The sequence below is a fragment of the Carassius gibelio genome, chromosome A16 (genome assembly GCF_023724105.1).
Source record: "Carassius gibelio isolate Cgi1373 ecotype wild population from Czech Republic chromosome A16, carGib1.2-hapl.c, whole genome shotgun sequence".
In the NCBI taxonomy this organism is placed as follows: domain Eukaryota; kingdom Metazoa; phylum Chordata; class Actinopteri; order Cypriniformes; family Cyprinidae; genus Carassius; species Carassius gibelio.
The window spans coordinates 6,148,624-6,175,197 of record NC_068386.1 but is presented as its reverse complement, the minus strand read 5'-3'; the positions used below and the strand labels follow the sequence as shown (position 1 = coordinate 6,175,197).

General features: G+C 35.4%; 3 protein-coding genes across 4 annotated transcripts in view; all 3 read right to left on the bottom strand.

The window, feature by feature from the left end:
- LOC128031122 (copine-4-like) overlaps nt 1-7,270 on the bottom strand; it is a 48,070-nt gene extending 40,800 nt beyond the window's left edge. Inside the window, exon 1 of one of the 2 annotated variants that reach the window (XM_052619359.1) lies at nt 7,066-7,270. The gene's annotated coding sequence lies outside the window, so the exon portion shown is untranslated. Of the gene's footprint in view, nt 1-5,500; nt 5,620-7,065 lie in introns of those variants that run through there. The other variant, XM_052619360.1, reaches the window with a different exon arrangement.
- Nucleotides 7,271-8,272: 1,002 nt separating this feature from the next.
- LOC128031118 (CKLF-like MARVEL transmembrane domain-containing protein 6) lies at nt 8,273-14,353 on the bottom strand. The gene is made up of 5 exons (XM_052619355.1): nt 14,195-14,353; nt 13,787-13,922; nt 10,104-10,280; nt 9,839-9,937; nt 8,273-9,744 (listed from the first exon to the last, which is right to left on the bottom strand). Exons 2-5 carry the CDS (start codon nt 13,907-13,909, stop codon nt 9,583-9,585), a joined length of 561 nt encoding a protein of 186 aa, XP_052475315.1. The 5' UTR covers nt 13,910-13,922; nt 14,195-14,353; the 3' UTR covers nt 8,273-9,582.
- Nucleotides 14,354-17,852: 3,499 nt separating this feature from the next.
- On the bottom strand, nt 17,853-26,521 carry LOC128031181 (CKLF-like MARVEL transmembrane domain-containing protein 7). The gene is made up of 5 exons (XM_052619432.1): nt 26,267-26,521; nt 22,041-22,217; nt 21,823-21,921; nt 21,493-21,574; nt 17,853-19,454 (listed from the first exon to the last, which is right to left on the bottom strand). Exons 1-5 carry the CDS (start codon nt 26,384-26,386, stop codon nt 19,441-19,443), a joined length of 492 nt encoding a protein of 163 aa, XP_052475392.1. The 5' UTR covers nt 26,387-26,521; the 3' UTR covers nt 17,853-19,440.
- Between the last annotated feature and the right edge of the window lie 53 nt (nt 26,522-26,574).

Below are 26,574 nucleotides of genomic sequence, written 5' to 3'. Positions count from 1 at the left end.
TGACTACTAGTTTACTGTGTGCGATCTTTCCAGCGGTTTCCGTGGGAAGATCGAGTGAGAGGTGTTGAGCTGAGCTACAGACCACACCCTTTCTGCCCGGGTGGTTTTGGTGCTAGGTGTGGCACCCAGCCGCAGATAGTTAATTAGTCACCAGGTGGGAAGGATCTAGTGATTTTAAGGGAATCAGAGTCACTCACAGGATAGAAAGCAGGTTGGCAAGATGTGTGGAGAAACTGGGCCTGAAAAGTGATATTGCAGGACTAAAGCTTGTTTGAACAAGGAAGGAGTCGGTGAGCATTTGTTTGTAAAGTGTGGTGGATTTTAACATTTAAGTAAATCATGTAATTATGCTTAAGGAAAAATGTGTTTAAATGTTATGAAATCATGTTTGGATTGTAAGCTAAAGTGTTATACATTTAACATTTATGAAGGTAGTTAAAAGAAATGTGTTAAGATTTTTAAGGAAGCTGGAAGTGAGAAATTGTGGTTTTATAGATTAAAGCTGTTAGAGTTTAAGGGTAGAATTATTTGAGTAGTGCTTTAAAAGTGTCTTCAATTTATTTGGGTGCTCTAGATATGGGGTTTTTCTTTCAATGTATTTTCAAGACTAATTTGTGTTTAAATTTAAGTATTTGATCCTGGGTTTTGATGCTTTAATATGGTTACTTGGGTTTATTGTATATTTTCTTGATTACTTGTATTTGTGTTTAAGGTTTTTTACCTGCTTTTGGCCATGGCAACTTTCAAATAAAAGAAAGAAAAGAAAAAATTGATTCCTGGTCATTGAGTAAAATCCAGTCCAAACCTTCAAGAGCAAGCATACCCTTTCAAGTGGGGGAAATTGCAGGGTTGAACTTCACTAGAGTGAGGGAACTTGACACATATTGAAATTGATGTTTTTCTCATTCATTCTCATTCTCATTATGTATCCAGGTATTCACTTTGCTGGTGATTCTTTTTACGTTTGGTTTTGATGTGAAATATGATACAAGCGCACTTAACTCAAATGACTCCAGTTCAAATACAATTTTCTGCATTTCACCCATTAACATCCATTATATGTATAATACACTATGCCCTGTTAAATGCAGTTTCATTTGAAAATACCACGCATCAGGGAACTTAATTTCAAATGTATCATGGATAAATATGAAAGGAACACCGAGACTAACTCAAAGTCTAATACAGGCATTATCTGAGCTAGACAAGTGAGAAAGAACTTGGTATTCCTAATGGCTGCTGGGACATGCTGGGAAAACAGGTAGTGCTGAAGCCCTCTCTCTGTATTCAGTAAAGTGTCAGTCTCAAGAGAACAACCACACAATGGAGCTGATGGGGTGACAGGTAAGCAGCGCTCCTGTGACAGGCTCCAGCAGTACGTGCAGTCTCCAACACTGGTGATGAGACTGAATGAGAATTTGAGGAACTCCCTGTGACAACAGCTGTAATCATGAGGTATTCTGTCCCCAGATCTGATCATCTTCATCTAATAGCACTCTGCTTTCTACAACATTTCTTTACAGTATCCTGCTTGTTAAAGCAACGGAAGTCAAAATGTTTCTGGGCTGAGAAACAAGGCAGATTTTTGAACACCACTTTTTGGAATCCACAGAGAAATCTCTTAATTTTTGCCACACAATCTCAGAGATATTAATTTGCTTTAGCAGAACTATGGGACTGTGATTACCTCCATCATGGCTCAGATCCACCTGTTTGGCCACATAAAACCCACCAACACACAAAATCCTCAGTGTTTAGAAATTCTGGTATTTTTATGGTGAAGAATAAATTAATTCCTTAAAAAATTAGCATAATCATATTAATTAAACTAAGAGATCCAAATTAACCAGTACTCAAAATGGACGTGTCATGTAAAAATTAAGCTTCCGTAATTATTCACTCAACCTCGTGTTGTTCCAAACCTGTAAGCTGTGATTTTTTTCCATAGAAAACATACAAATAAAGTAGTTGAAAAAAGTCCACCAACATACTTGTTTAGTTTTGGACTGTTCAGGCTAGTAAACAATGTTTTGTCTGTGCATATTTCTCTTCTATTCAGGCAACTTATTCACTGAAGGAAGCAATATCATGGATAAAGGACTCAAGTTTGAATTAAAAAACTCTTAAAGATGGATGTTATTGCAAACCTGCAGCTTTTCACTTCACAAGACATTAACTGATAGAGACTCACATTCTGATGGCACCCATTCACTGAAGAGGATACATTGGTGAGCGAGTGATGTAATCCTAAATTTCTCCAAATCTGTTAAGAGTGAGTAAAAATAAAAAATTTGGGTGAACTACTCCTTTAAGAAATTTGGCACACAAGTCATACAGACTGTGTATGATTTATTTTTTTATCTTGACAGCCTGAGTTTACAAAGAACTCTCATTCTATTATCAATGTTTTGACTCTTTAAAAATTAATTTTTGTGTGTTCCACAGAAAAACTTGTGCATTTGAGTTTGTTCCAATATTACGTAGTAAATAAAGACTCCATGGAATTTAGCAGATGCTCTTATCCAGAGTGAGTTCAAAAAGAGCTTCGGTTTTCATTTGTAAACTGCTTAGGTAAACAGATGGCAAGCGTGCACTTCTGAATGGTTATCTGCAAGCTGTGGCAGATTTCTCCCTTGACAAGTATTGTACAAGCAATTACCTGGCAGCAACACATTATGTAGGCTTATCATACAGTAAAAATATCAAGTGACAAATAAACAAAAAAAATACTGCATAAAGGGCTATCTTGGCATCAGCTATTTACCAAATGATGAGCTGATTTTTGTTACACTGTTCACTTTGACAGGTAAAGTCTACAACCTTTCCTATTTTGCTGTCACGCAATATAACAGGTGTTTCCTGAGATGCAGTCACAATACTGGTACATCAGCAGAAATGCTTCACTTATGCTTCAAGATCATAAACAAATGGCAGATTCCCTGCTGAACCCTTCTCTCGTACCCTCATATCATACAGAGAGTATTCACAGGGGAGCTGTCAGCATGGATACATACCATCTCTGCAAGACTAAAAGTTTCTTCCTTTTACAACAGAGTGCATTATAACCGTAATATAATCAAAACACATAGCTCTCAACACTTTTGACAGCCCTGTAATTCAAGATCCAATGTTTGTTTGTTTAACATCATTCACTAGCCTTAAATTAGGAAAATCAACATAATCACAGCTTATACAATTTGTTCAGCTTTAAAGATGCAAATATGCTGATTTGCTGCTCAAGAAACATTTATTATTATTATCAATGTTGATAACAGTTGTGCTGTTTAATATTTGTGTGGAAGCCATACTTTTTTCAGGATTCTTTGATGAATGTAAAGTTCAAAGGAACTGCACTTATTTGAAATAGAATATTTTTGTAAAAATGTACACATCTTACTGTCATTTCTGATTAATTTAATGCATCTTTGCTCAGTAAAAGTACTATTTCCTTTCATAAAATCCTTATTTAATCTAAAAAAAAATTACTTACCCAAACGTTTGAATGGTAAAATAAACAATCCTATAGTGAAGCAACTTTTGTAACAGAAAGGGCTTGAAAAAAAAAATTACAAATTACAATCATATAGGACTTATAATAAAATAACTAATTTGCACTCTTTGCATGGCAGAATTACAGAGAAAATCATATTTAGCTAAATAAAAAAATAGGTCTAGGAAGTAGCTGCATTAAATAGTATAAAAAATGTATCCCACCTATAATAAATTTAAATATAACAATAAATTGAATTTAATTCAATATCCAAAGAGCCTTTGTAACTAAATGTCTCTGAAATTATGCCAACATAAAAGTGAAGCTGTTAAAAACACTTTGTGCAAAATACACTATATATGCATACCAATGAATATTAATGAGATCATGTCAGTAGGTATTATATCAAATCCAGCAGCACACAACATGACAGCTGACACAGTTTTGAATGTTGTGGTGATATGTTCTGGCTAATAGATTCGGGAAAGAGCAATAAAGTTATTCTGCCTGTTCAAATCATAAAGATTGAAGAGCTGTGTGTGCAATAGTCCACTATAAATTTCTAAGATCCCTTATGTGGGCTCTATTCCCGTCCTGTTAAGTTTCTTAATGCTGTGAGCACTGGGTTTAAAAACAGCGTAAAGCATTCTGTTTGAACCCTTCATAATGGTCTCGATGTAAAAATCAACAGCACTGTTGATAAATGAACCTGTATGTGTAAGGTGAAGCTGACTCTGTTTGTTCCCAGCAGGAACACGCTCTGGGTACTTAATCATTTCTACAGAGGCAGAGGCCACGAGTCGTCTCCAGAGACCGGTGGCTTTGATTATTCTTATATTAGAGACAGAAAATGTGGCTTGTTGGAGTTTATAGGATTTTGTTAAGAAGCAATATAAATAATACATGCAAATCATGCCATGTTTGCCAGATGTGGAAAAAAACAACAACGTGATTTCTTAGAATTCAAGACTACACAGTTAATCTTGATTTAGTCGCTGATTTAAGGGGGTGGTTATAAGATTATTTTACTTCACAACACAGCTTTTCCAACAAAGCAGAAAAATACAAAAATAAACAAGTGCTTATAAAATCACACACAAGGCATGTTTAATATTACCTTGAAAAGCACAGACCCAACAAGTGCATATACACTGCTGTTAAAATCTCTAGTCCCGATGTTGTGCGGATTATCTGGTAATATGAGGCGTTCACCGATCGAATCTCGCACCTCCCGATCTGCTCGCACACAAAACGTGGCAGCCCCGATTATTATCAAACATGTTTGATATTTAGGATTTAAATCGGGATTATGATGGTTATATGATTACGTCATGACTTTGACAGCCAAAAAACCGCATCACAACTGTAAAGAGAAATAGAAACACTGCTGTGAAATCGCTTTCTGTTTCAGTTTTGAATGCACCGGTTGAGTGCACAAAGCTAGCAGGCTAAAAAAAAAAAAAAAAAATCTGTGGCGATCTGCTGCGTGAGATCACGTGAGGCGCTCCCTCTGTCATGATAATCTTAATGATATCTTGCAGTGTGTGATGTGCCACGATGTTCAAATCGTGTAGTGTGTGCATGTTTAATATTTGAGGGAAGATAATCTGCAAAGATTCTCCTTATGTGTGTGTTGCAACCAAATTTCGTAATCAGTTATGATTTTAAAACTCCTGTAGTGTGAACCAGGCATAAAAACCCACTAATGTGACATAAAAGACTGTCTTCTAAACTTCAGTGACGTTTGATTAGGTTTAAGTACACTCTAATGAGGACTTCATGTCAACACATTTTTAAGTATCAAGCATTCAGCATCATTTCACTTATGCTTAAAACAAACAGAAGTGCCACGTCAGATGCAACCTGAGAAACTCACTGCCGTGTTACACACATTTTTCTCTCACATCTCAGCAGGTAATTTCCTCTCCTTGCAGCCAGTGTGCCTAATTTGACAAACACCAGTAATGGCTCTCAACAGAGAATGAATGATGCAGTTGAATGGAATCTCACCAGAGTCTTGCATCCTGCCATCTCAGCTCATTCAGCCCTATTTCCAGTCATTTACAACAAACCAATTATTCACTTGGATGTGATCGTCCCATCAGCCTGCTCGATTACATGAGGATGGGAACAAGACTGCAGGCAGCTATTGAAAAAAATTATTCTTTAGGAAGTTGGCTAATTGGTTGGGACATATCACATTCTGTAAATGGAGAAGCATTAAATGCTTGCGACAACAAGGCACCTATGAAACGTTAAGTAATGACCTCATGAAAAGATGGAATCCTGAACAGATCAGCCCTGGTTCACAACTAAAAAGCACTTTCAGGGATGAAACATGCTCTCATACATGATTTCAAATATATATCAGATAAAGGATTTTTAAAATAGGAATGATATGAAGGAAAACTGAAACCCAAAGAAACACTTGAATGTTATAGAAGACACAAACTTCACAAACACTCTACAATCAGGATTTCTAGGAATGTTTTTGGAAAGAACAACTAAGACACTTCAAAACCGCTTGTGTTTGTGCATGTGACAATATACTAAAATGCTACAGTAAAAACTGTTACCTGGTTAATGTTTGAGGTTGGTAAGACTCTTTAAAGTTTTTGAATGAAGTCCATTAGGTGCAACAAGACCCCAAACAAGACCTAAAAAGGCATGTGAAGTTGATATATATGTGATATATATATATTTGTAGAATAGGTCAATTTTTAAGTCATTAAAATGAGACTTTTCATCATACCACGTGTTACTACCAACACATTTAATTCAAAATGCTCACTGTATTTTTACAGTAAAGTTCTACCAGACGTGCAAATCAATGCTTCCAAATAATACTGTTAACGTTTGCTCTCTCTAGCTACCATACAAGAAATCTTGTGAACATAAAGTGGTTTTATTAGTAAAACAAAGTCTGTTTAGCGACATGTGCAAGTAAAATAAAAGGTCTCGTGCACATCCCTTGATTTAATTGTTCACCCCCATCTGGACACTGAAGGAATCGGGTCTTTATATATAAAGGCTGATGTGTGCAAATAAAATATCTTGATAAATTTTAGGTAAAAATTTGAAACGAAAGTTAAAGAGAAGTTACTTAGAACTTAGATTACATTTAAAAGTATATCCTACTATAAACATAGCCTATTTTTGATCAAAATAGACTTACTGTAATGTAAATATTTTTGTTTACTGGTTTTATAGTGTTCAGGTTTTGCATTTTAACAAATTAAATTATTAAATAATTAATTATGGACATTTTCGGAAATATTTGTCTCTTTAGCTTACAGTACAATATTTCATCCAAGCTTCAAATTAATTACTTATAACTTAAATGAAACAAAGAACATGCAAGAAGCCTATTACTATAAAATTAAGCAAAGCACCAAACAACAACACCACACATAACATATTAACACCTTAATAAACAGACTGTCAGACATTAATGCTACTGAAACATCCTCTTTTACTTTAAAGTGATTAAAGTTATAATAAAAGCGCGCGCCTCTGTGAGGCACCTGCGCTCGCGAGCGCTACTGCAGTGAGAGATGTGAAAGCGTCTCACTCACCTTTAACGAACATAAAAAAGAATTCCAGGCAAATTTTTGCTTGGCTGCTGGTCATCAAACACAGAGCAGTGAGCAGACATACGCTCCATACAAGGAGTCGAGCTCCATCCTCAAGCCGTTGTGCTGATGAGAGAAAGTAAAGTACAGCGCGTGCACCTCGCGCGCCAGTCCCTCCCCTACACGCGCTATGGGATTCTTTCAGCGGTTACGCGGACTTTAAGGGGAGGTCCTACAGGTAAACTGACTCGATTTTGCTGCTTCTCCTTAACTATAATTAAAACGTGACACATATAAACACAAAACAGGTATTTATAATAAATAACGGGTGTATCTATTTAGATTTTAAATATGTAGATTAAGCATAATCTTATTAAATATCCCAGCTAAAAAATATAAAAAAAGTAACCAGTCTAAACTGGTGTACTAGCCAGTGCGTGAATGGTTTAGCTGATTACCACGCCTGCCTGACCAACTAAAACGTGCATTAAAATCAGATCACCAAATCAGCTTAGAATGTTTAAAATAAATGAATAAAATAAACTTGTACATAAACGTGCATCTATTGAGCCTGTGATAATAAAATGTGCGAATCTGAAATGGTTCCTGCTGTCAGCTGGCTGGGGTTTTAGGACACTTTCAAGCGGACCAGCATGGCTCCATACGCTAATTTAGTCTGAAAAGAGTTCGTTATAAAACATTACTTCATAACCAAAACGTCACGTAAACATGGCTGTAAAATCAAGCAAAAGGTCAAAATTGTTATCCAACCCAAACAATAATTTATGCCGGTCGCACCTTAAATGAAAATGATCTTCAAAAGCAAATATTCGGTCACCGGTAGATTGCGCAAGCAGCGACATCTAGTGTCAGATTTAGCGGGGGAAAAGTTTTGCATAAAAAAAGCCATAGTCTCGCCTGCGAAAAAGGAACATAAAATAAATTAACACAATAAGCATTGATATACTTGAGCTACATTTAGATTTACTTTACAGGTACAAACATGCAAGATAGCAGCATAAATTAACGTACTCATCCGTCTTTAAAGGCATTCTTTTAAGAAAATCACTATTCCCTTTTTTAGGATACATGTCTTCAGCCAGGCTACACATTGGATTGAACCATTGAATCACATACACCGCTATAAATCAGTGGTTTGCAAAGCGAGCATTTTTCCAAATAAATTTCACATAAAAACAAGAGTCTGATATTCGGAGCCCGCTATTTATTGTTAAACTGGAATGCATAGATGACGTTTACAAAAACAGTGCTGTAAAATGTTCCATGGGACCTTTTGTAGACACAATGCTGGTTTTCGATCAGACCCCTTAGTCTTTTCATTTTAAAAGTCATACATTCCTTAGCAAAGATTACAATGAACTCAATGATGGATCCATATCTTATGAAGGAATAATAAGAAAATGTCAAATCAATGTTCAAAGCATCAACACAATATCAGGAATTAAAATATACACAATGTTTAATTAACATAAGGAAGCAGCAGTCAGATGTACAGCTCAGGAGGGTGGAAGCGTCAAGCTGATTAGTGTCTCACAAAACTTGCAGTCCATTCATCTCTACGGGCATTTAAAAAAAACACCTACACGCACATACCTCCACATAAAGACAAATATCTGTTTGGAAAGGATATTCAGGTTCATAGATAAACACGCTCACAAAAAACACAATCTGGACTCACGTGGAACAAGATGAAGAACAAAAGAAAATATACAACATTTCTAGTCCCACACAATACAAAATTGATGTTTTAATTAAAAATAATAATAATAATCTGACTGTACACCCCCGACATCCCTTGCACAGCGAAACATGATCATCACAGGGCCATAACATCTTCATGTTGCTGTTACCACATTCACTAAATAACTTTACAGTAAAAATGATTTAATGACATTTGTGTATACAGTGCAAGGGTCAAAAATAAAATATTTCATGATTTTTTTTTATACTTCTGATCCAATATCATATTCCTGTGCTGTTAAAACAGGTAATAATAATGTCAACATGATCAAATCCAAATTTTTTCCAAAATATATTATTTCAGGAATGCAGATATGACTATAAAAACAATCAGCAATGAGTACTTCTTTAAGAAATACACTGCATCTTTTTTTACTGGATAAAAAGTACTTGTATTTCATAAGAATAAATTGCCTAAAATTGTGCAGCAAATACACTCAAATAAGGAAATGACGAATTAATTTGTATTATCACACAAAAGAATACTCTGTATGGCCAAAATATGGCCATACAGAGTATATATTTTTGTTTGTTTTATAAAGGATATTGTCTAATGCTGTTCACTTCACTTGGAAAATTATAAAAAATATACAATATTTCAGACACAATATAAAACTGGTTCAACATGCCAGTTACAAACGGACTGAAATGGAAATTTTTTTTTTTTTCCTTTGGGTAAAAAAGTTTCTCATGTATAAAAATTTTTTAAAAAAAGGGGAAAAAGCTTTTGAATATGGCAGCAAACTGCTTCTAGTAGCTTCAGTTCACAGAGTCAGTTCCATTAGAGTTAAGTTTTTCACTCTCTGGTCTGGGTGTGCGGTCTGCTGGTTGGTTGTTTCCCTTTCGGCAAGGAATGCCCTGTATTTTCACAAACAAAACAAAGTCCACAAAGAAGGCCCCCGTGGCCAGGAAGCCAAACGCCTGTAATACAGGAAAGATGGTTAAATATCAGTTAGCCAGTCAGTAGCAGCTATGTTGACAGATCAGCTAAAACATAAATCAAGTGCCATCATACCACTGCGCCTCGCTCCAGATCTGTCTGACCATTGTCTGCCGCAAACACAATGCTGGCAAGCATGAAGAACATTGCCATGGCTATTGTGTATCCGAAGTCCTATGGAAAAATGAAAAGTAGCTTAACTGTAAATTGGAAAAAAATTGTTTTTTCTGGAATAGGTGATTCTGACTGGTCAGGAGCGGTCAAATATTATAAAACATAATACAGAAACGGGAGGAACACCATTATTTTATTTTGATAACATTGAACATTTTTGACTTACCAGAGTCGGCCAGCAGTTAATTCCAACTTTCTGGTGCAACACTGTGGCCAGAAGGATGAGGAGCAACAGCGTGAAGAGGAAGGCTGTGCAACTGACAAATTCAAAAAAGTAGAGCGGTCCACACTGCGAACAGCTGGACACGGCCTCCTCCATCACAAAAGCCACAAACGAGAGGAGCTGAGGGGACACAATTAAATCCAAGAGCATTAATTAACCACTAGGTGACAGTATCATCTTATTTTTCATTTCGATAACTCTAGCATGTATACAAGACAATATGGGTGTTTCCGAAGTGACAAAATATTGTATTTAATGTGATGAATGCTGCTTAGTCAGAGCACATGCATCACAATTCGAAACCGGTAGATAAAAAGGTGTGAAGTTAACAGATCAGCATCAGGTAGGGGATTCCCAACAGTGAGAACAAGCTATACACCCAGGAATTGATTCTGGGAAAACACATACACACCCAAGCAAACTGTGTTTCATTGTTCATGTTTCCTTTAACATCACAAGCCTGAGACTCATCATCCTGAACTCTATGTTTTAGTCACATGTGCACAATTTAAAGGTCTTCCAGTCCAAGGGTGAAATTACACCAGTTACATCAATTCCAGGAGACTTCTCACTCCCTTTAGAGAACTGAAACTAGCAAAAAAAAAACAACAACACTGTAACTGACAAAGTCGTGCTATTAAAGTTATTCAAATATACTTTATAGAGAAGTCCTTCAAAATAACTCCATTGTTTGATGTGAAATGTATATACAACATTTCTGCTATTAAACTCTGGGCTTGGTGATGAATTTGTTTCTTTTAAACCATTAATAAAACATATAGCAATTCCATTCATAATCGCTATGACAAAGGGAAATAATAATGATAATAATAATACAACTAAAATCTTATTAATATTTTAACATGCATGCATATAACAAATAGTTGGTAAAAAGAAAACAGATTCAGGGAAAAATGGAAAAATCTGTAATAACTGGTAGTAAGGAGGAAGAGGAAATCATAACAGTGTTCTCGTTTACATAAAATACGGATTCATGAGAAGCAATGTCAAAATGACAAAGCCTGACTAGCTCACTTAACTGACTCATAGTGTCTGTTTAATGACTGCTAGGAACAGGGCAGGTACACATGCAGTTACTGTCACTTAAAAAGCAGAACCTTATCAGTACCACACAGAATCCATTCAAAATCCTCCATCCAACCAAGCCAGGTAGAACACAGTAGCTGCTCAACAGAATAAAGACACCCCCCAAAAAGGGGCTTATTTTAGACAATTATGAGTTAAATGACCTAAAATGTAAAGAAGCATTCAGAAGTAAAATGAAACCATACAGAAACGATTTCAGTCTGAAACTGAAACACAAAAAGCTTCATTCCTGGAAAACATGCATTAAAATGATTTCAAATTATTTTTTAAGTGCTGTAATAAACAGTCCACAGAAAAATTGAAGAATTTCTTCACAATAAAATACAGTTACATGACTGCGGTCAACCGTCTCTGCTCTGCAAAATACATTGTGGGTAGATTTCCTGAACAAAACCAGAGGGAAAAAAATAATAATCTGTTTTACAAACTCAAGAAAGAATACGCAGAATATCAAGTGTCTACGATGGAAATGAATGTCTTTTTTACTTATTTTAAAACTGAAGTAAAGCCGCTGCAAACTCCCATTGGTAAATGACTACTGTACACTGCACTGGGTTTAAATACCACACAAAAAAACAAATGCTACAGTTTTTGGGCAATAATTTGATGAAGACATTCTTCTCACCGCAGGGCCTCTCTAAGAACCAGCTTCAGCACTTCAATTATCTCAAGGAAGTACCCAACTGTTCCAGTGTTATTAAGTCACTGGCTAAGTGGAAGAGGAAATTAAAAGTAGGGAATTTCAAGGACATCCAGAATAGATAAGTTCATTAAAAACAAATATATATATATATACACACACACACACACACACACACTCAACAAACTTATTTATACACTTATTAATTAATAACATACTGTTTAATGTCACGAGGAGAACACTTGGGTACATGGAGAAAAAAAACCAAAGAAAACGCCAGTGGCAATTTCCCTGAATACAGGAGAAACACTTGATAAAATCTAGTTTCATGAAAAGCATGAGACCAGACCCTAGACTGTATAAGGGCATTTACTCATAAAGGATGTATCTGTCTCAATGCTGACCTCTTTGTGGTAATTATTGGCTAAATTGAATGTGTTCTGAAGCATACTTCCCTGTACTTAAAGATTCTTGCTTTAAGTATGCAATTTAAATGTCACTTAAACTTTTGACTTACCACAGCATACTGTGAAAGATCAGACCGAGTGTGTAATTGAATTTAGCATCTGCTCTCTAATTGCATTTACAGTTTAAAGGCAGACAGTCATTTCTTACACCTGATATCACTTAGTTTGTCACATGCAAGCAGACAACACCTTGGTCTTTTCAGCTGTGACCTTGTGAATTCAAACACTTAAAATAAAGTGACAATCAATTAGTGACACCCTGAGAATTGATGCTAAAACCTAAAGGCCAAGATGAAAACATGTAATGACCGAACATTTCAAACTACACTGAAAATCAGGGACTCGGAATCGTATTTATCCCAGAAAATAAACCGAAAGGATTTTGCATTTTACTTGGATTCAGCAGCATTTATAGGTCACTCATCAAATCAAATGGTCAGATTTCCTTGCATTCATTAAAGCACATAAATATTGATCATATCTTAAGAAATAAAGCACAGATTTTGGAAAATACCTGTTGATCCCACGCCAGTATTTGGGATTAAAATATATTTGAATACTTACTGTGCTCTAAATTACATAAACACTGCAGTGAATGAATGATGCTGAACCAAGACCTGGTTCCATACGAGTCGACTGCATCTCTTTGCAAAGCACAAGCAATATCTACTAAATAGTCACTAGAACAGTAGATACGCCAACACTCCTGAGTGAACCAAGATGCATGCATGTTCTTCTTTTTCATAAATTACAGAATTCAGTTTGACATATATGGAAGATACCAAGGAAATGTAGGGAATGCACTTGAACTCAAATGCCAACTGTACAAAAAGCCCCATGAGCAACAACCAAGCAGCACATGACTGCAATTCTGAAAAGACCAAGCTTGTTTAGAAAATCATCTTGTCATTACCAGATGCAGACAAAAAGTTGCCCTCCCTCACTAACACCCAAGGACTTGTTAAACATAATTTGCATTATCAAGGATGTGTGAGATATGGCAGTGGATTCATTCATCAATCAAATTCTTCATTAGCATGTTACAGAAACCACAATATTCTAATAAACACTTTAAAACATAAGCAGTCATATTTTAGCCCCACCTTTTACATGTTAACGAACAGCTAGCATTATTGTTTACTACACTTTTATGGAAACCCACACACTTTTCCAATAATGCTAGCTTGACTTGAATTGTGCGGTCTTTAAACAGGAATAACCACTAGCCACACGAGCTTTTGTACATTACTATAAGGAAAAGTGCATAAAGCTAAATTAGAATAACGTATTTAAAGGCTGTATATTTTATTTATTTAGTTGTTGAATAAATTATGATCACAGTACATGCAAACATGATCTGTGTCCAGCGTGGAAACACTGTTTCTTAGACAAACACGAAACATGCTGCTTACCACTTCAATCACTTTTATCCCGAATCTAACTGTGTCCAGGTTCTCTGATGGCACGATGAACCTTCTAGGTTTGGGCTCCTGCACTGTTGTGGTGGTGTTGTACACCGTCTCTGCGGTGGCCATGCTGTAGCTAAATCTGAAAACAAGAAGGACATTAAACAGATTAGCAATAAAACATGTGTACGCGTTTATAAAACTGAGATATTTGTGGTACAGCAAAGTAAACAAAGTAACGACGCTTCGACAGCTGGCGTTCACGAGGAGAAAAAGCGAAAGTAAAACAACGGCAAATCTAACGAGGCTAACATATTTGATCAGCACAGAACTATCGAAATAAACACACTGCAAGTTGTAATGCAACCGATTATAAGTTCTAACAATATTGATAAATATTCAAGGGTTAAATACCTCAGATGACTGTTTTAATGAGCTCCGTTTATGCCGTTAACGCGTCCTTTGTGTGGCCAACTGCACTTATGTTTCACTTCCGCACTCACTTCAAGTTTTCTTCATCGAGGAAGGACTTCCTGTCTTTACCGCTCCTTACATGGACCACAGAAGAGTTTTACTGGGATTTTTACCTTCCAGTGGCTGTAACAGATCTCGGCTCTGTTTGTGGTATAAAGGTCGCTGTAACTGTCTTGGAAACGTTTTTGTTTATTTGGTAGCTACCTGACAGACATATCCTTCTCGCCAGCTCTCTTCTTTTATGTAGATTGTAGCGCTTTACCCCGGGTCCTTTGAAGTTTTAACTTTGAACATGTATTAAAAATATTAATTATGACGTTTAAAAGTATGATCACTTTTCAGTGTTTATTGTGTGAAAAATAATAATAGGCTAGGTAAATAAAAAAACAAAACAAAATCCCATGACTCTCTCTCAGTTGTAGCCACCACATCCAATATTTTTGGTTTTTAATAAAGTTTTACAGTACATGCTTACCTTACACAGTAGTGTCAGTGAAGAGCATGTAGCATGCATTTTTATTGTGCAAATAAATCCCATTCAAATTGTAATTTTGTCAGATTATTCGAAAAGTCAGAGAACATTATTCTATACTGATATAATAATGTTATTATATAACATATACGTATAAAATGCATGCTATGAAAACAGTAAGACAAAGGATTCTGACATTTCACGTCATGCATGTGATAATTGTTGTGCTTTTCTTGCAATAAAAAAATATTTTACTTAGAGAATGCTTGCCATGGGATTTTGGAAGATTATGTACTGTAGATAAGTAGCTAGGTGGAAAAAAACAACCTAAAATGAGAAAACATGCTTTTAATTCCCATCTTTAACAACAAGGGCTGTTTATGCTGTGGGTCTCTATGAATCCAGGATTCTCTCCTCTTTAATTAACTAGATTTTATCCCTGTATTGGTCTTAACCTTCTGTACAATGAAATAAACCTTGATGTGAGCTGATTAGAGTTTGAATTCTCCCACATTTCATATTCAAGTTCATTTTACATAATAAATGATAATGATAAACGGTACAAAGAGAGATGAACTTCATTGTTAGCTATAGGCCTAAATATACAGGTAAACTTTGCATAAATACATATAAATTACACTTGGCCAGAATCCAAGAAACTGGACTTGAAATATCCAGACTATTACAAACTCCAGTTGATTTTGCAAGAAACACACACATAATTACTGTTTGGAGTCAATAATAAATGCCCATGTACACACAGACTCTCACACATTCTTATCTTATCAATCTGTACCATCAATACAAAGAAATTTGGCATACCAACAGCAGTAATGCACACATTCTTCAAAATAATTAATCTATTTTAAACAATTTTTTATATAAGTTTACAAATGGATACTGCCAAATTCTTCCTACTGAGCATTCAACAAAGAGACAGTAATTCCAGTAATTATTATCTTGCAATAATACAAATTCAGTTGAACTTGGATCTGATTTTGAAATCTGTCTTTAAAGAGGCTACATCCTTGTGCAATTACTGTATTTTTGACCACAATGATGTATGAAGGACCTGCAGCGCCAGCACTATAGGTGAGTCATTTCCAGCTGGACGGATGCCGCACTTATAATCATATAGTTTCACTGACTTACTCAAGTTTTAAGTTGCTCCTTTGTGGCATTTTAAAAAATCATTTTAAAATTTGATTTGAATCTTTAAAACAGCTGAAAAACGGAACACTTTACAACTCTCTAAATTACTGCAGTGGGCTATGCAGTGTAGTCCCCCTTAAATTGAGTTTACACATAGTTTGTTTTTAGATATTTCATTCTGTATTTATTATTTGTAAGTAATTATTTTGTTTGTATATATAATCTTTTAATATGTGCTGTTTGGACTCATTGCGGACTTGTTCAATGATTATAATGCCTGTTTTTGTTTTGAAGAGATTTAATAAAGGTGTCACAGAAGCAGTGTTATTTTAGTATAATTTATATTTATACTTTATATTTTAAATGAGATTTGATTTCACTTTCACATTTAAATTCCATTGTAGTTATTTTATTTAGAGCGTTTTAGACATCATTATTATTATTATTATTATTATTATTATTATTATTATTATTATTATGCACAGTTTATATTCATTTTGTCCACATTTTCGTTTTGGTTAGATTTAGTTATTTTAGCAGCATACCTAAAGATAAACTAAATGAAAATGAGAAATTATGTCCTGGTAACTACAGCTAAAATAGTTGCCCTAACCCGAACCCTAAATTTAAGTTTTTTTTTTTATTCTTTATTATATAATTTAGGTTTACTTAAAGTAACATTTTTATGGTTTTAGTTTTAATTAATGATAAAAACTGAAGACTGCAACCGACCACAAGAGGGCAGACTAAAATGCCATAATATCACACTACTCTTACTATTTCTGCAGTATCCAGCATGTATGCTGTGCATAGTGTGCAAATTTTCTGTATGCGTCAAATACCCGTATGACCAACTATATTTACCAGAATCTGCTAAATATAACTCAAGTAGGCCTACACTGAAATCAGTACAGAAGCTGTATTTGGAATGGCATACCACCACACAACTCCTATTTTATTGCAGTATGCTGTACTATAAAGCCATGAATATTTTATTATCTATTCTATATTTAAGTCTACAGTATAAATTTTATTTTATTCTTATATTTTTATTGTTTACTTTTATTTAATTCTTTCATACCTATATTTATGTATATTTTCCTCTGTGTTCTTTAAAAATTGCACTGTCCAGACTTGACTCATATTTCACTGCTGGTTATATATTCTCTATATAATCATGTATGTGACAAATAAAAATCTTGAATCTAGTTCCTTCATATGCAACTGCACATTGACATCAGCAGCAAACTGCTTTTGTGGGTCATGCAGTGGTGATTTTACACCATTGCACTTCCGAAAAGGATGACCAACAGCTGTGAGAAATGTAGTACATTTCTTCCTCTACTGCATTCCAATCATGTTCCTCTTTTTCCTGTTTGTTTGGGAATTTCAGTGTTCTTGTGAACACAATCAGTTACCAAAGTGCCATTTACTTCAGCTGTACTCTAAACAGAGCCTTAAGGAGAGGTTCTGTTGTGCATGAGACATGTTTCCAGATTAGCTGGAATTCTAGGATGGATTCTCTCCAATATGGCAGCTCGCTCCATTTCACTCCCTCCGTAAATAATGGCTTCATTTATCCGCAAGAAATTGAGTTTTCTTTCACAATGCAGTAGAGATAAAACAACCCATAAGTGATCTAGCACGTCACTGTATTTCCTTCTTTCTACTTTGGAGGCACCTCCCCTGATAGAGGTCATGGGTTTCCTGTAGTTCTTGCACAACAACAACCTCTTTCTGTAACCATAAGTAGTGAGCATTGTGCGTCACTCAGTGTTAAGTAGTTCTGCAAGATATCTAAAAAAATTCATATTAATGGGTGGTGTGATTAATAAACCCCATCATTTTGCTACATTAAAGTCAGTCTGACTAAACAGTGGTAGGATATTACACAAAAACTTGTTGAGGTCATATTTCATCCTAAAACCAAAAGAAACTATATAAAATTACATGAAGCCCGTTGACCATTAAGGGTTGCATTGCATTATAATGTCATTTTAATACGAATTTGCCCCTAGAATCCTCATTACTGTAATGCATCCAGACATTCCTTTTTTGTAATGCATTTGTTTTAAATCAGCATAAAGACAATACAACAAATATTATGATGTATAATTATAATGAATGTCCACTGAAGGCAAGTTGAATGAGAACCCATTTGAAGTTAATAAAACCCAAAAGTGAGCAGAAACACAATGAACAAAATTTGGCTTGGCAAAAACATGAACTCACCAAACAGTGGATTACATGAACATGACACAATCCAACCAATGAGAACAGGACAAATGAACTAGACAACCAATCAGAACATGACACATAAAACAAAGGAACCAATAGCAGGATCACAAGAATGGAAACATATTCCCCCCTCTAAGGGTAACAGTGCTGGACAGTGGAGCAGAGGTTCGTGGTACAGTTGTGGACCAGCATCGTGGAATTGTGGTAGACCAGGGCAATGGAGCAGTGGAGGACCTGGACCATTGGGCAATGGCAGGCCTGGAGACCAGAGCAGAGGCGAAGACCACCATGGCAGGGAGCAAGCAGATGACCACCACGGAGGAGCCGGTGGGCCAGGTGACCAGAGCGGAGCTCGTGACCAAGATGAAGCCTGCAAACTATAAGTCCACTACAGGTCAGGAGGCCATTGCAGAGCAGAGACATGGAGAGACCACCTGGCCATGACAGAGCAGGCAGAGTAACCCTGCTATCATACTATGGAAGTCAGCCATGATAGGGCTGACTGTGAGCTCAGAGATGGTTTCCCTGGGGGTGACATGGCAGAATGTGAGCTCTGGCGTTGCAGCCATAACATGATAACATTTTGGTTCCCATTGACTTCCATAGTATGATCAAAAGAGGCTAGCTGTTGGTTACCAACATGCTTCAAAGTATCCTCTTTTGGTTTCCAAAGAAGAAAGCAAGTCATACAGGTTTGGAATGACATGAGGATGAGTAAAAGTCTTGTTCTGATTCAAATTATGATTTTGAATCAATGTAGACACAACACAACATACACAACAAAGGATACCAGTGTATAAAAAAGGACGTACATTTAGAAAGCCAAACATACATTCTTCAAACTTTACATTTGCATATCATAAAATCATATATAGAGATACTGGGAAAAGCAAAAATACACTTCAATTCATGTAATAATAGTAATAATAATACTGTATGTCAGCATCAGTTCTTCTCAAAGACTTAATTTCAATTAAAATATTCTTTGATCATAGGCACTGAATCAAATCCGGGTCACACAATATACTGTCAAATAAATAATGTAAACATTCTCATTCAGACATTGTTGACAAGTATATCAAAACTCCACTCTTATAATAAACCAGTCTTACTCCTGGAAAATTCGGAGTTTGATCCCAGCCGATTAAGTTCACTGAGGCAATAAAGTTTTGATGAAGAAATCCACTCTTAAAAGCATACATCACCTTCAAAAACAACCAAAAATGTCCCATTAATGTCCTTAAAGAACTCATCATCTCTCCAGAACACACTGAGAATTGCTCTTGCTACTTCCAGCTGATAAGACTGGGTTTCTTCCACCCGGTTACACTACAGCACCTTCAAGAGAGAATTAGCAGAGAAATTATGCAATGAAATTCAACAGGTCCTTTCTGTTAAAGGAATAGTTCACCCTAGTTCATATTTTCTAAAACTTTACTCACCCTTAGGCCATCAAAGACGTAGCTAAGTTTGTTTCTTTATTAGAACAAATTTGGAGAAATTTAGAATTACATTACTTGGTCACCAGTGGACCTTCTGCAGTGAATGGGTGCCGTCAGATTGAGAGATCAAATGACTCCATTTGAGACTCCATGTCTTGTGAAGTGAAAAACTGGGTATTTTTAATAAATACATTAATCTATTCATTGACATTTTTAACCTCAAACTGTTGCTTCCAGCTAAAATACAAGTTCACAACCCATAATAATGATTTCTGACGTTAATGGTTGAACTGGAGTTATGTGGATTATTGTGATGTTTTCATTGCCGCTGCCAGCCATTTTGGTGCCCTAAGCATAATTCCTTTATGATGCCCCCCACCCCGACCCCGAAAAAAAAAAAAAGTTTGTTTTTGCCAGTTTAACTTTTTATTACCAAACATAACTAAATACTAATAACACACAATAGCAGCATCACAGTATTAAACTTAAGAACACTAAAAAGAGAAAGAAAATCTTCATAGCTTTGCTGACTTTGTAGGCTAAACAGTCAACAGAATATCAAAATAAAAAAAATATCAAAATAATCCAGACTTTTTTTTTTTTTTTTTGCAAATTCAATGTCACTTTGAACAAATTAAATTAAATAATCTTTAATAAGTACTAGGGCTGTCACTTTTGTGAAAAAATCATTTTCGATTTTTAAGACATAAGTGTTCATTGAATCGATTGTAAAATCGATTTTCCATGTCTAAAAAAAAAGACGTTTCCTTTTTCAACGTCAATAAACGGACGAACGTAAAGAGAGAGCTGGAAACACTCAAGTCAGCAATATTTCTTATTTATTGGCATGAAAATTTCGGGGTCCAGAGAAGAGCGTTTTTTATTCACTATAGTATATGTCCAGCTGTTGAGAAGACGCGCTCCGACCGCACTGATGTCCCAGGACACTCAGGTAGGCTACAGCTGCGCAAGGTGGGGGTATTACTGCCAATTTTCCACCACAAAAGCCGGTTGCTATCAGCTTGAAATGGTCCTTTTCATAACTCAGAATCTCTTGTAACTAGATGCGCAAATGAGGAGAATTTGCGTCTACCGTGCCGCGAGACCTCCAGTCGCGTGGAAACACGTCTTTACATTATAAGTTATGATAATATAGTTTGCTGATGCTAACATTATTAACGTCAGCAAGTTCGAGGCGCATTACGATTAGCAGCAGCACGCACATGCAGCACATTTCTCGTACTTTCTAGACTAGACCGGACTAGACTAGAGCAATTATTAAATATCTTTCTTGTTCCCACTTTTTTGTTACATTTACATGGCTAAAATGAGCCTAATATTTGTATAGGCTAATGAAATAATACCGGCATTTAAAAAAAAAAAAAATCATTAGGCTAATTTTGGTGCCCCCTCAGCACTTGGTGCCTTACGCACAGTGCGTGATGCGCGTGGTGGGAGCGGCGGCGCTGGATGTTTTTAATCAGCTGTTTGAATTCTCATTCTGATGGCACCCAGAGGATCCACTGGTGATGATGATGTAATGTGATGTAATACATTTTTCAAATCTGTTCCAGTAAACAAATTTGGTAGCACTTTATTTTACAGTCCTGTTCCTCATGTACATACTGTGTACTTATTATAGTAATTACAATAACTATGTAATAACTAGGTACTAACCCTGAACCTAACCCTACACCATTGTAGTTACCTTGTGTTACCAGAACTTTCTTAGATAAATACACTGTAAGTACACTATAAGTACATGTATGTACACGTACTGTAAAATAAAGTGCAACCACAAATTCCCATCTACATCTTTGATGGCTCCAGGGTAAATTTTCAGCAAATTTCAATTTTACATTTTTATTCCTTTAAAATGTGTTCACAGCTTCCATATTTTAGAAATTGCATGGTTAAAACAGGGTCAGACTCACCAGTTGGTTGAGAGCCACATGTGACCTTGTAAGAAGTCCATATGCTGATTGCAATAAGAAAAGTAGCTATAAAGCCAAACACCTGCATTTATGTACAAATAGGAATTAGTAACATATTAACAACATTCTATAATCATACATTTTAGTAATAAACATGAAATATCATTTGCTTATGATGCCTAAAAACCTTTTATAAGAATTGCATACGCACTGGCAAATAACAGAATATAATTTTCTGCTTTCTCATCCCTACACAAGAAAGCTTTGTGCATTTCCCTGGCCAGTCAGCAGCATGCACTGCACATATTGCAATCATAAAAAGACACTCACAGATCCAGCAATCAAAGCTGAGACCTCATAACTCTTCACGGCTACAACTATTGAGGCGATAAAGACCAGGATTCCTCCCACAGCATAATGTAAAAACTCCTGAAAAAAAATAAAGAGCCAATTTTGAGATGAAAAAGCAGCATTAACTTTTTAAAAGATGACAACAGACACCTATGATCTTTGGTGAGAAGGTGCGTTAGTGAACTGTGACCACTTACCGCCAATATCCAGTTGATGCATGTGATCTTGCTTTGAAGTCGAAACAAATGCATGAGGAAGAAGACTGAGAAGATGATGAGAAACCATGCAGTGACCACCTCAAAGTAGTTGAAGGCAGAGTATTCAATCCGCCGATCCTCACAGTACACACAAAGGAAAGCAATCAGGAGGATCACCTGCAAAATTAGAGGTAGGAAATTTTATTTAAATATTCCTTGTGCACTTCACAGCAAATACTAATATTTTATTTTGACACATAGAAAAATGCAGCGATGCTTTTCCTCAGTTAAACTTTGGATTAATTTAAGTAAGATTTCAACAAGATAATTAAACTCAATAAATAAAACAAGTCCTTGTTCAACTAGAAGTAAAGAAGTTTCTGTTAATTTCTTTAGTAATATTAGTAATAATTGTTATACTTCTGATATTTTAAGTAGCTGTTTTTAATAACTTTTTATTTAATATAAAAAAATTTAATTGAAAAACATATTTAAGAAATAAGAATGTTAAAACGTAAAATTTTTTTTTTTTTTTAAATAAATTATAAAAAATGCAATTATTTCTTCTTAGTGTAACATAAACATTATAAATCAACAAAAAAATAAATAAATAAATAAATAAATAAATAAATAAATATATATATATATATATATATATATATATATATATATATATATATATATATATATATAAGCATGATTAATATTTTCAAAATAATAAAGTCAAAACAATAATATTGCTCTAGTATTAGGGGAGAGCGGGCACAGTGTAACACTTTTTGACTTTCCTAGTTTGTGTAAATCCACATGGGGTTCATGGTATAATTTTTTTTTCACAGTCATTTTACACTTGTCTAGTACAAATACTTCGCCTTGTTTTAGAATTACAGTGTATAAATTTTTTTATATTTATTATTTTTTTCTTTATATGACAGGTAAAATATCTGATCAAATGAAAATAATATACAAGACAAACAAAAAAATTGTCAATAAAATAAAATGATTAACTTTTTTAAATAAAACAATGGTGTTTTTTAAGAATTCAAAAATAATCTGGTTTTGGAGTTTGACAATGAACAAATTGAAACCATGATTGGGATGGCCCACAAAAATGAGTTTAAATGCTTTACATTTCTTCAATTAATACACTTCTGTGCAAATAAACATTGACTGTCAGTTTGTATTCACATAATCCTCATGGTTTCTAATTAAAATTATTCAAGTAAATAGTGTAAATTACATCGCTAATGCCATAGAAAAGCACATTGTAATTGTAACAACTGGGTGAAATGCTTGTTTTCACTCAATATCCTGTTAATCTTGAGTACCTATAGAGTAGTACTGCATCCTTCATAACTCCAAAAAGTCTTTAGTTTTATTATATTCATAAGAGAAAGATAGTCTGTACCTATTTTTCCCGGAAAAACACGACCGACTGGAGGCGTGACGTGTGGGCGGAGCTAAAGAATCACGAGCGCGAATAGGCTTTTGCGTTGAGAGCATGTGGAAGCTGTGACATTACCGTGAGGAAAAAAACATCCAAAACAAACCATGGCTAACAGATTCAGCCATTTATTTATGATCCAGAATCAGATCCCGAGGCTGAAACTGAACGAGAGCAGCAGCAGCAACGACTCGCTCCGAGCGGGGCTCGAACCCGGGTCTCCGGCATGGGATTGCATCATCCTTAAGAAATAAACGATATGCAAATCCGTCGTCAAACTGGGCTTTGTTTGTAAAACAAGCATCTTCGAAATGCAGGGAACAAACAAAAACACTTGCACAACTCCGTTGATGCTCTGTAAAAATAAACTCCATCCACTGGTCCCTTAATACTGTTTCTCTTTTGGTAATCTGTGCAGGGTTGTCTTGCCCTGGCAACCAAAAACACACTTTTTTTTTGACTTTTCGCGACGCTCTCGCTCTGATCAGTGAAGTCTGTTGTGCTCTCATTGCTCTGCTATACGGGACCGCGCGCTCTTCCGGCAGAAGTGCCTCAGGACGCATATAAGGAAATTCCGCTCCATCTAACGTCACACAGAGCCATACTCAAAAAAAACTTTCCGAAACTTGTGGCAAACCGGAGGAGTATTCTTGGAACAGAAATACTCCTTCAAACGTACAACTTAATTTTTGAAACTTTGTCCATGTTTAGCATGGGAATCCGACTCTTCAACAGTGTAAAAAACTCAGTATGCATGACATAGCATTTCACCCCCCTTTAAGCCATAAATTAACTTTTACTATGGTAAAATAAATGTTCAGCGATATCTTCAAAAGACTTTGGAATTTTGGCACAGTTTTTTCTCTATATAGGGTTGACATGGCAACTAGTAAATATCATAAGTTTTTTTATGCTAGCATGTGTGGAAATATTCAAACCATGTGTGTAACCACTAACTCTACGTTACTTTGTGCCCTGCACTCCCCTGCTATTTTAAGTTTTGCAGTCATATTTGTTTAGGGTTATATTAATCTTAGAGTTCAAAATATGATATCATTTCCCACTTCAGTATGAATTGTTGTTGCAAAGAAGTGTTAAATAATGTATGCAAATTCTAAAAAGTTTCTCTTCCTGTCAACACTGGTGTTTCCTTCTGAAACAGTTTCTTGTTTAATTCTGTTGTCAAACCACTTATCTTCTATTTTATCCTCTATCTTTTTCTGGTGAAATTATAATCTTTGGGTTTGGTGGGTTTTGTGTTGAGCACTCTTTTTTCCACATGGCCACATGTTGCTGTGCAAAATTCTCTAAATTTCTTTCATCACTGCAACCATTTAAGTAGCCACCTGGGGTGTGTGAGTCTTAACAAATTATCATTGCCTGTCATCACCTTTTACACACCAAAAAACCAAACCCTGAAACCCCAAAGACAGTATTTCATTTCTTTATTTTGAGGATGCAACCCCCCTCATGCAGCAGTACAGAGATGATGTCACAGGATAATGCTTAGGTACTGAATAATTACCATGTTCACAAACCATGGTATTAAAATACTTTAAAGAATTGCATTATTGCAGATTTATATGCTTTAAAGAATACCATGGCACTGTCCAAAAAACATTTTAATAGTGTAACACATGTACAAAAAAAAGTGCTACTTCAAAATAATCCACTTCATCTTTGGTTTGTACATAAGCAAATTATTAATATAAGTATTAGTATAATTATTAGTATTCATGAACAGTGCAGTGGAAAGTTGCATTTATGCATAAAAATATCTCAAGGGGTCATATGACGTTGCTAAAAATAACATTATGTTGTGTATTTGGTGTAATGCAGTGTGTTTGCAGATTAAGGTTCAAAAAACTTTATTTTCCAAATAATGTAAAGTTTGTACATAAGCAAATTATTAATATAAGTATTAGTATAGTTATTAGTATTCATAAACAGTGCAGTGGAAAGTTGCAGTTATGCATAAAAATATCTCAAGGGGTCATATGACGTTGCTAAAAATAACATTATGTTGTGTATTTGGTGTAATGCAGTGTTTTTGCAGGTTAAGGTTCAAAAAACTTTATTTTCCAAATATTGTACATTGTTGTTGTTCCTCTAGTCCCCGCCTTTCTGATTGGCCAGCTATCCACTGTGTTGTGATGGGCCAAATGCCTCAAATGTGTGAAAGAAATGTTACGCCCTTTACTCTGTGATGTCATGTGTCCCAGTACAATGAGACCGATTTTAATCTTAAAATATGATGGATTCTCACTTCAGAATAAACAGCTTTTGCAGAGATTGAGTAATTTATGCAAACACACACACACACAAAGGCATTTTGTTGTGGACTCTGTTGTTTCCTGTTGAACTGATGAAGTAGGCTACCCAAGATAAATAAGATTATACGTTTTGATACCGAATTATTATCATATTCATTCAGTAATATTATGTTACAGTAACATTACATTTCAGCATTTTTGAGCATTGAAAATCATGTGTAACTTCTCGAAGACGTTTGTCCTGTCCAACGTTTCCCCAAAAGAAATATTAAACTTGCTGTTGTAAACAAATGCACTGATTACTGTATCCTGCATTGTTAGTGCATAATTAATGTTACGTTAGCCTATTCATGGAAAGTTTAGTGAAGAGTTCAGTTAGTCGGTCAATGTATCGTCGTGGTGTAAAACAGTCAGTTACAATCTTTAAACCATCTATCTTCCCTAAATTAAGGATTCTATTTATTTGTCTACGTTTGCTTCATAAAATAAATGTGTTTAACTATTCTTACCACTTGGCCGATTTTCAGTAATCCTTGAAATGAACGCGCATAACCGATGTTGCAAAATCCTCCATTCGAGGTGGATGTTGTTGTGGTTGTAGTAGTAGTAAGAACAAAAGAGTTAGACATTCTGGTATATAATATTTGAGTAACTTTAGAATTAAGATAATATTTCTTTAAAACCGGTCACATTTAACCAGCAGCTGAGTCAGGGGAAGCGACAACCACAACAGAGTGACCGAAGAAGACACAGGAAATGAAACAGCATCGTCCACGCATGGGCTTGTGGAGGCTCAAAGCGTGAATCCAAAACTATG

Excerpts from the sequence above, each read along its gene's own strand:
- LOC128031118 (XM_052619355.1), bottom strand. The coding sequence starts at position 13,909 with ATGGCCACCGCAGAGACGGTGTACAACACCACCACAACAGTGCAGGAG. Across the intron at positions 9,938-10,103 it reads TTAACTGCTGGCCGACTCTG|GACTTCGGATACACAATAGC; the intron begins GTAAGTCAAAAA and ends ATTTTTCCATAG. Across the intron at positions 9,745-9,838 it reads ATCTGGAGCGAGGCGCAGTG|GCGTTTGGCTTCCTGGCCAC; the intron begins GTATGATGGCAC and ends CCTGTATTACAG.
- LOC128031181 (XM_052619432.1), bottom strand. The coding sequence starts at position 26,386 with ATGTCTAACTCTTTTGTTCTTACTACTACTACAACCACAACAACATCC. Across the intron at positions 21,922-22,040 it reads GCATCAACTGGATATTGGCG|GAGTTTTTACATTATGCTGT; the intron begins GTAAGTGGTCAC and ends ATTTTTTTTCAG. Across the intron at positions 21,575-21,822 it reads CAGCTTTGATTGCTGGATCT|GTGTTTGGCTTTATAGCTAC; the intron begins GTGAGTGTCTTT and ends ACATAAATGCAG.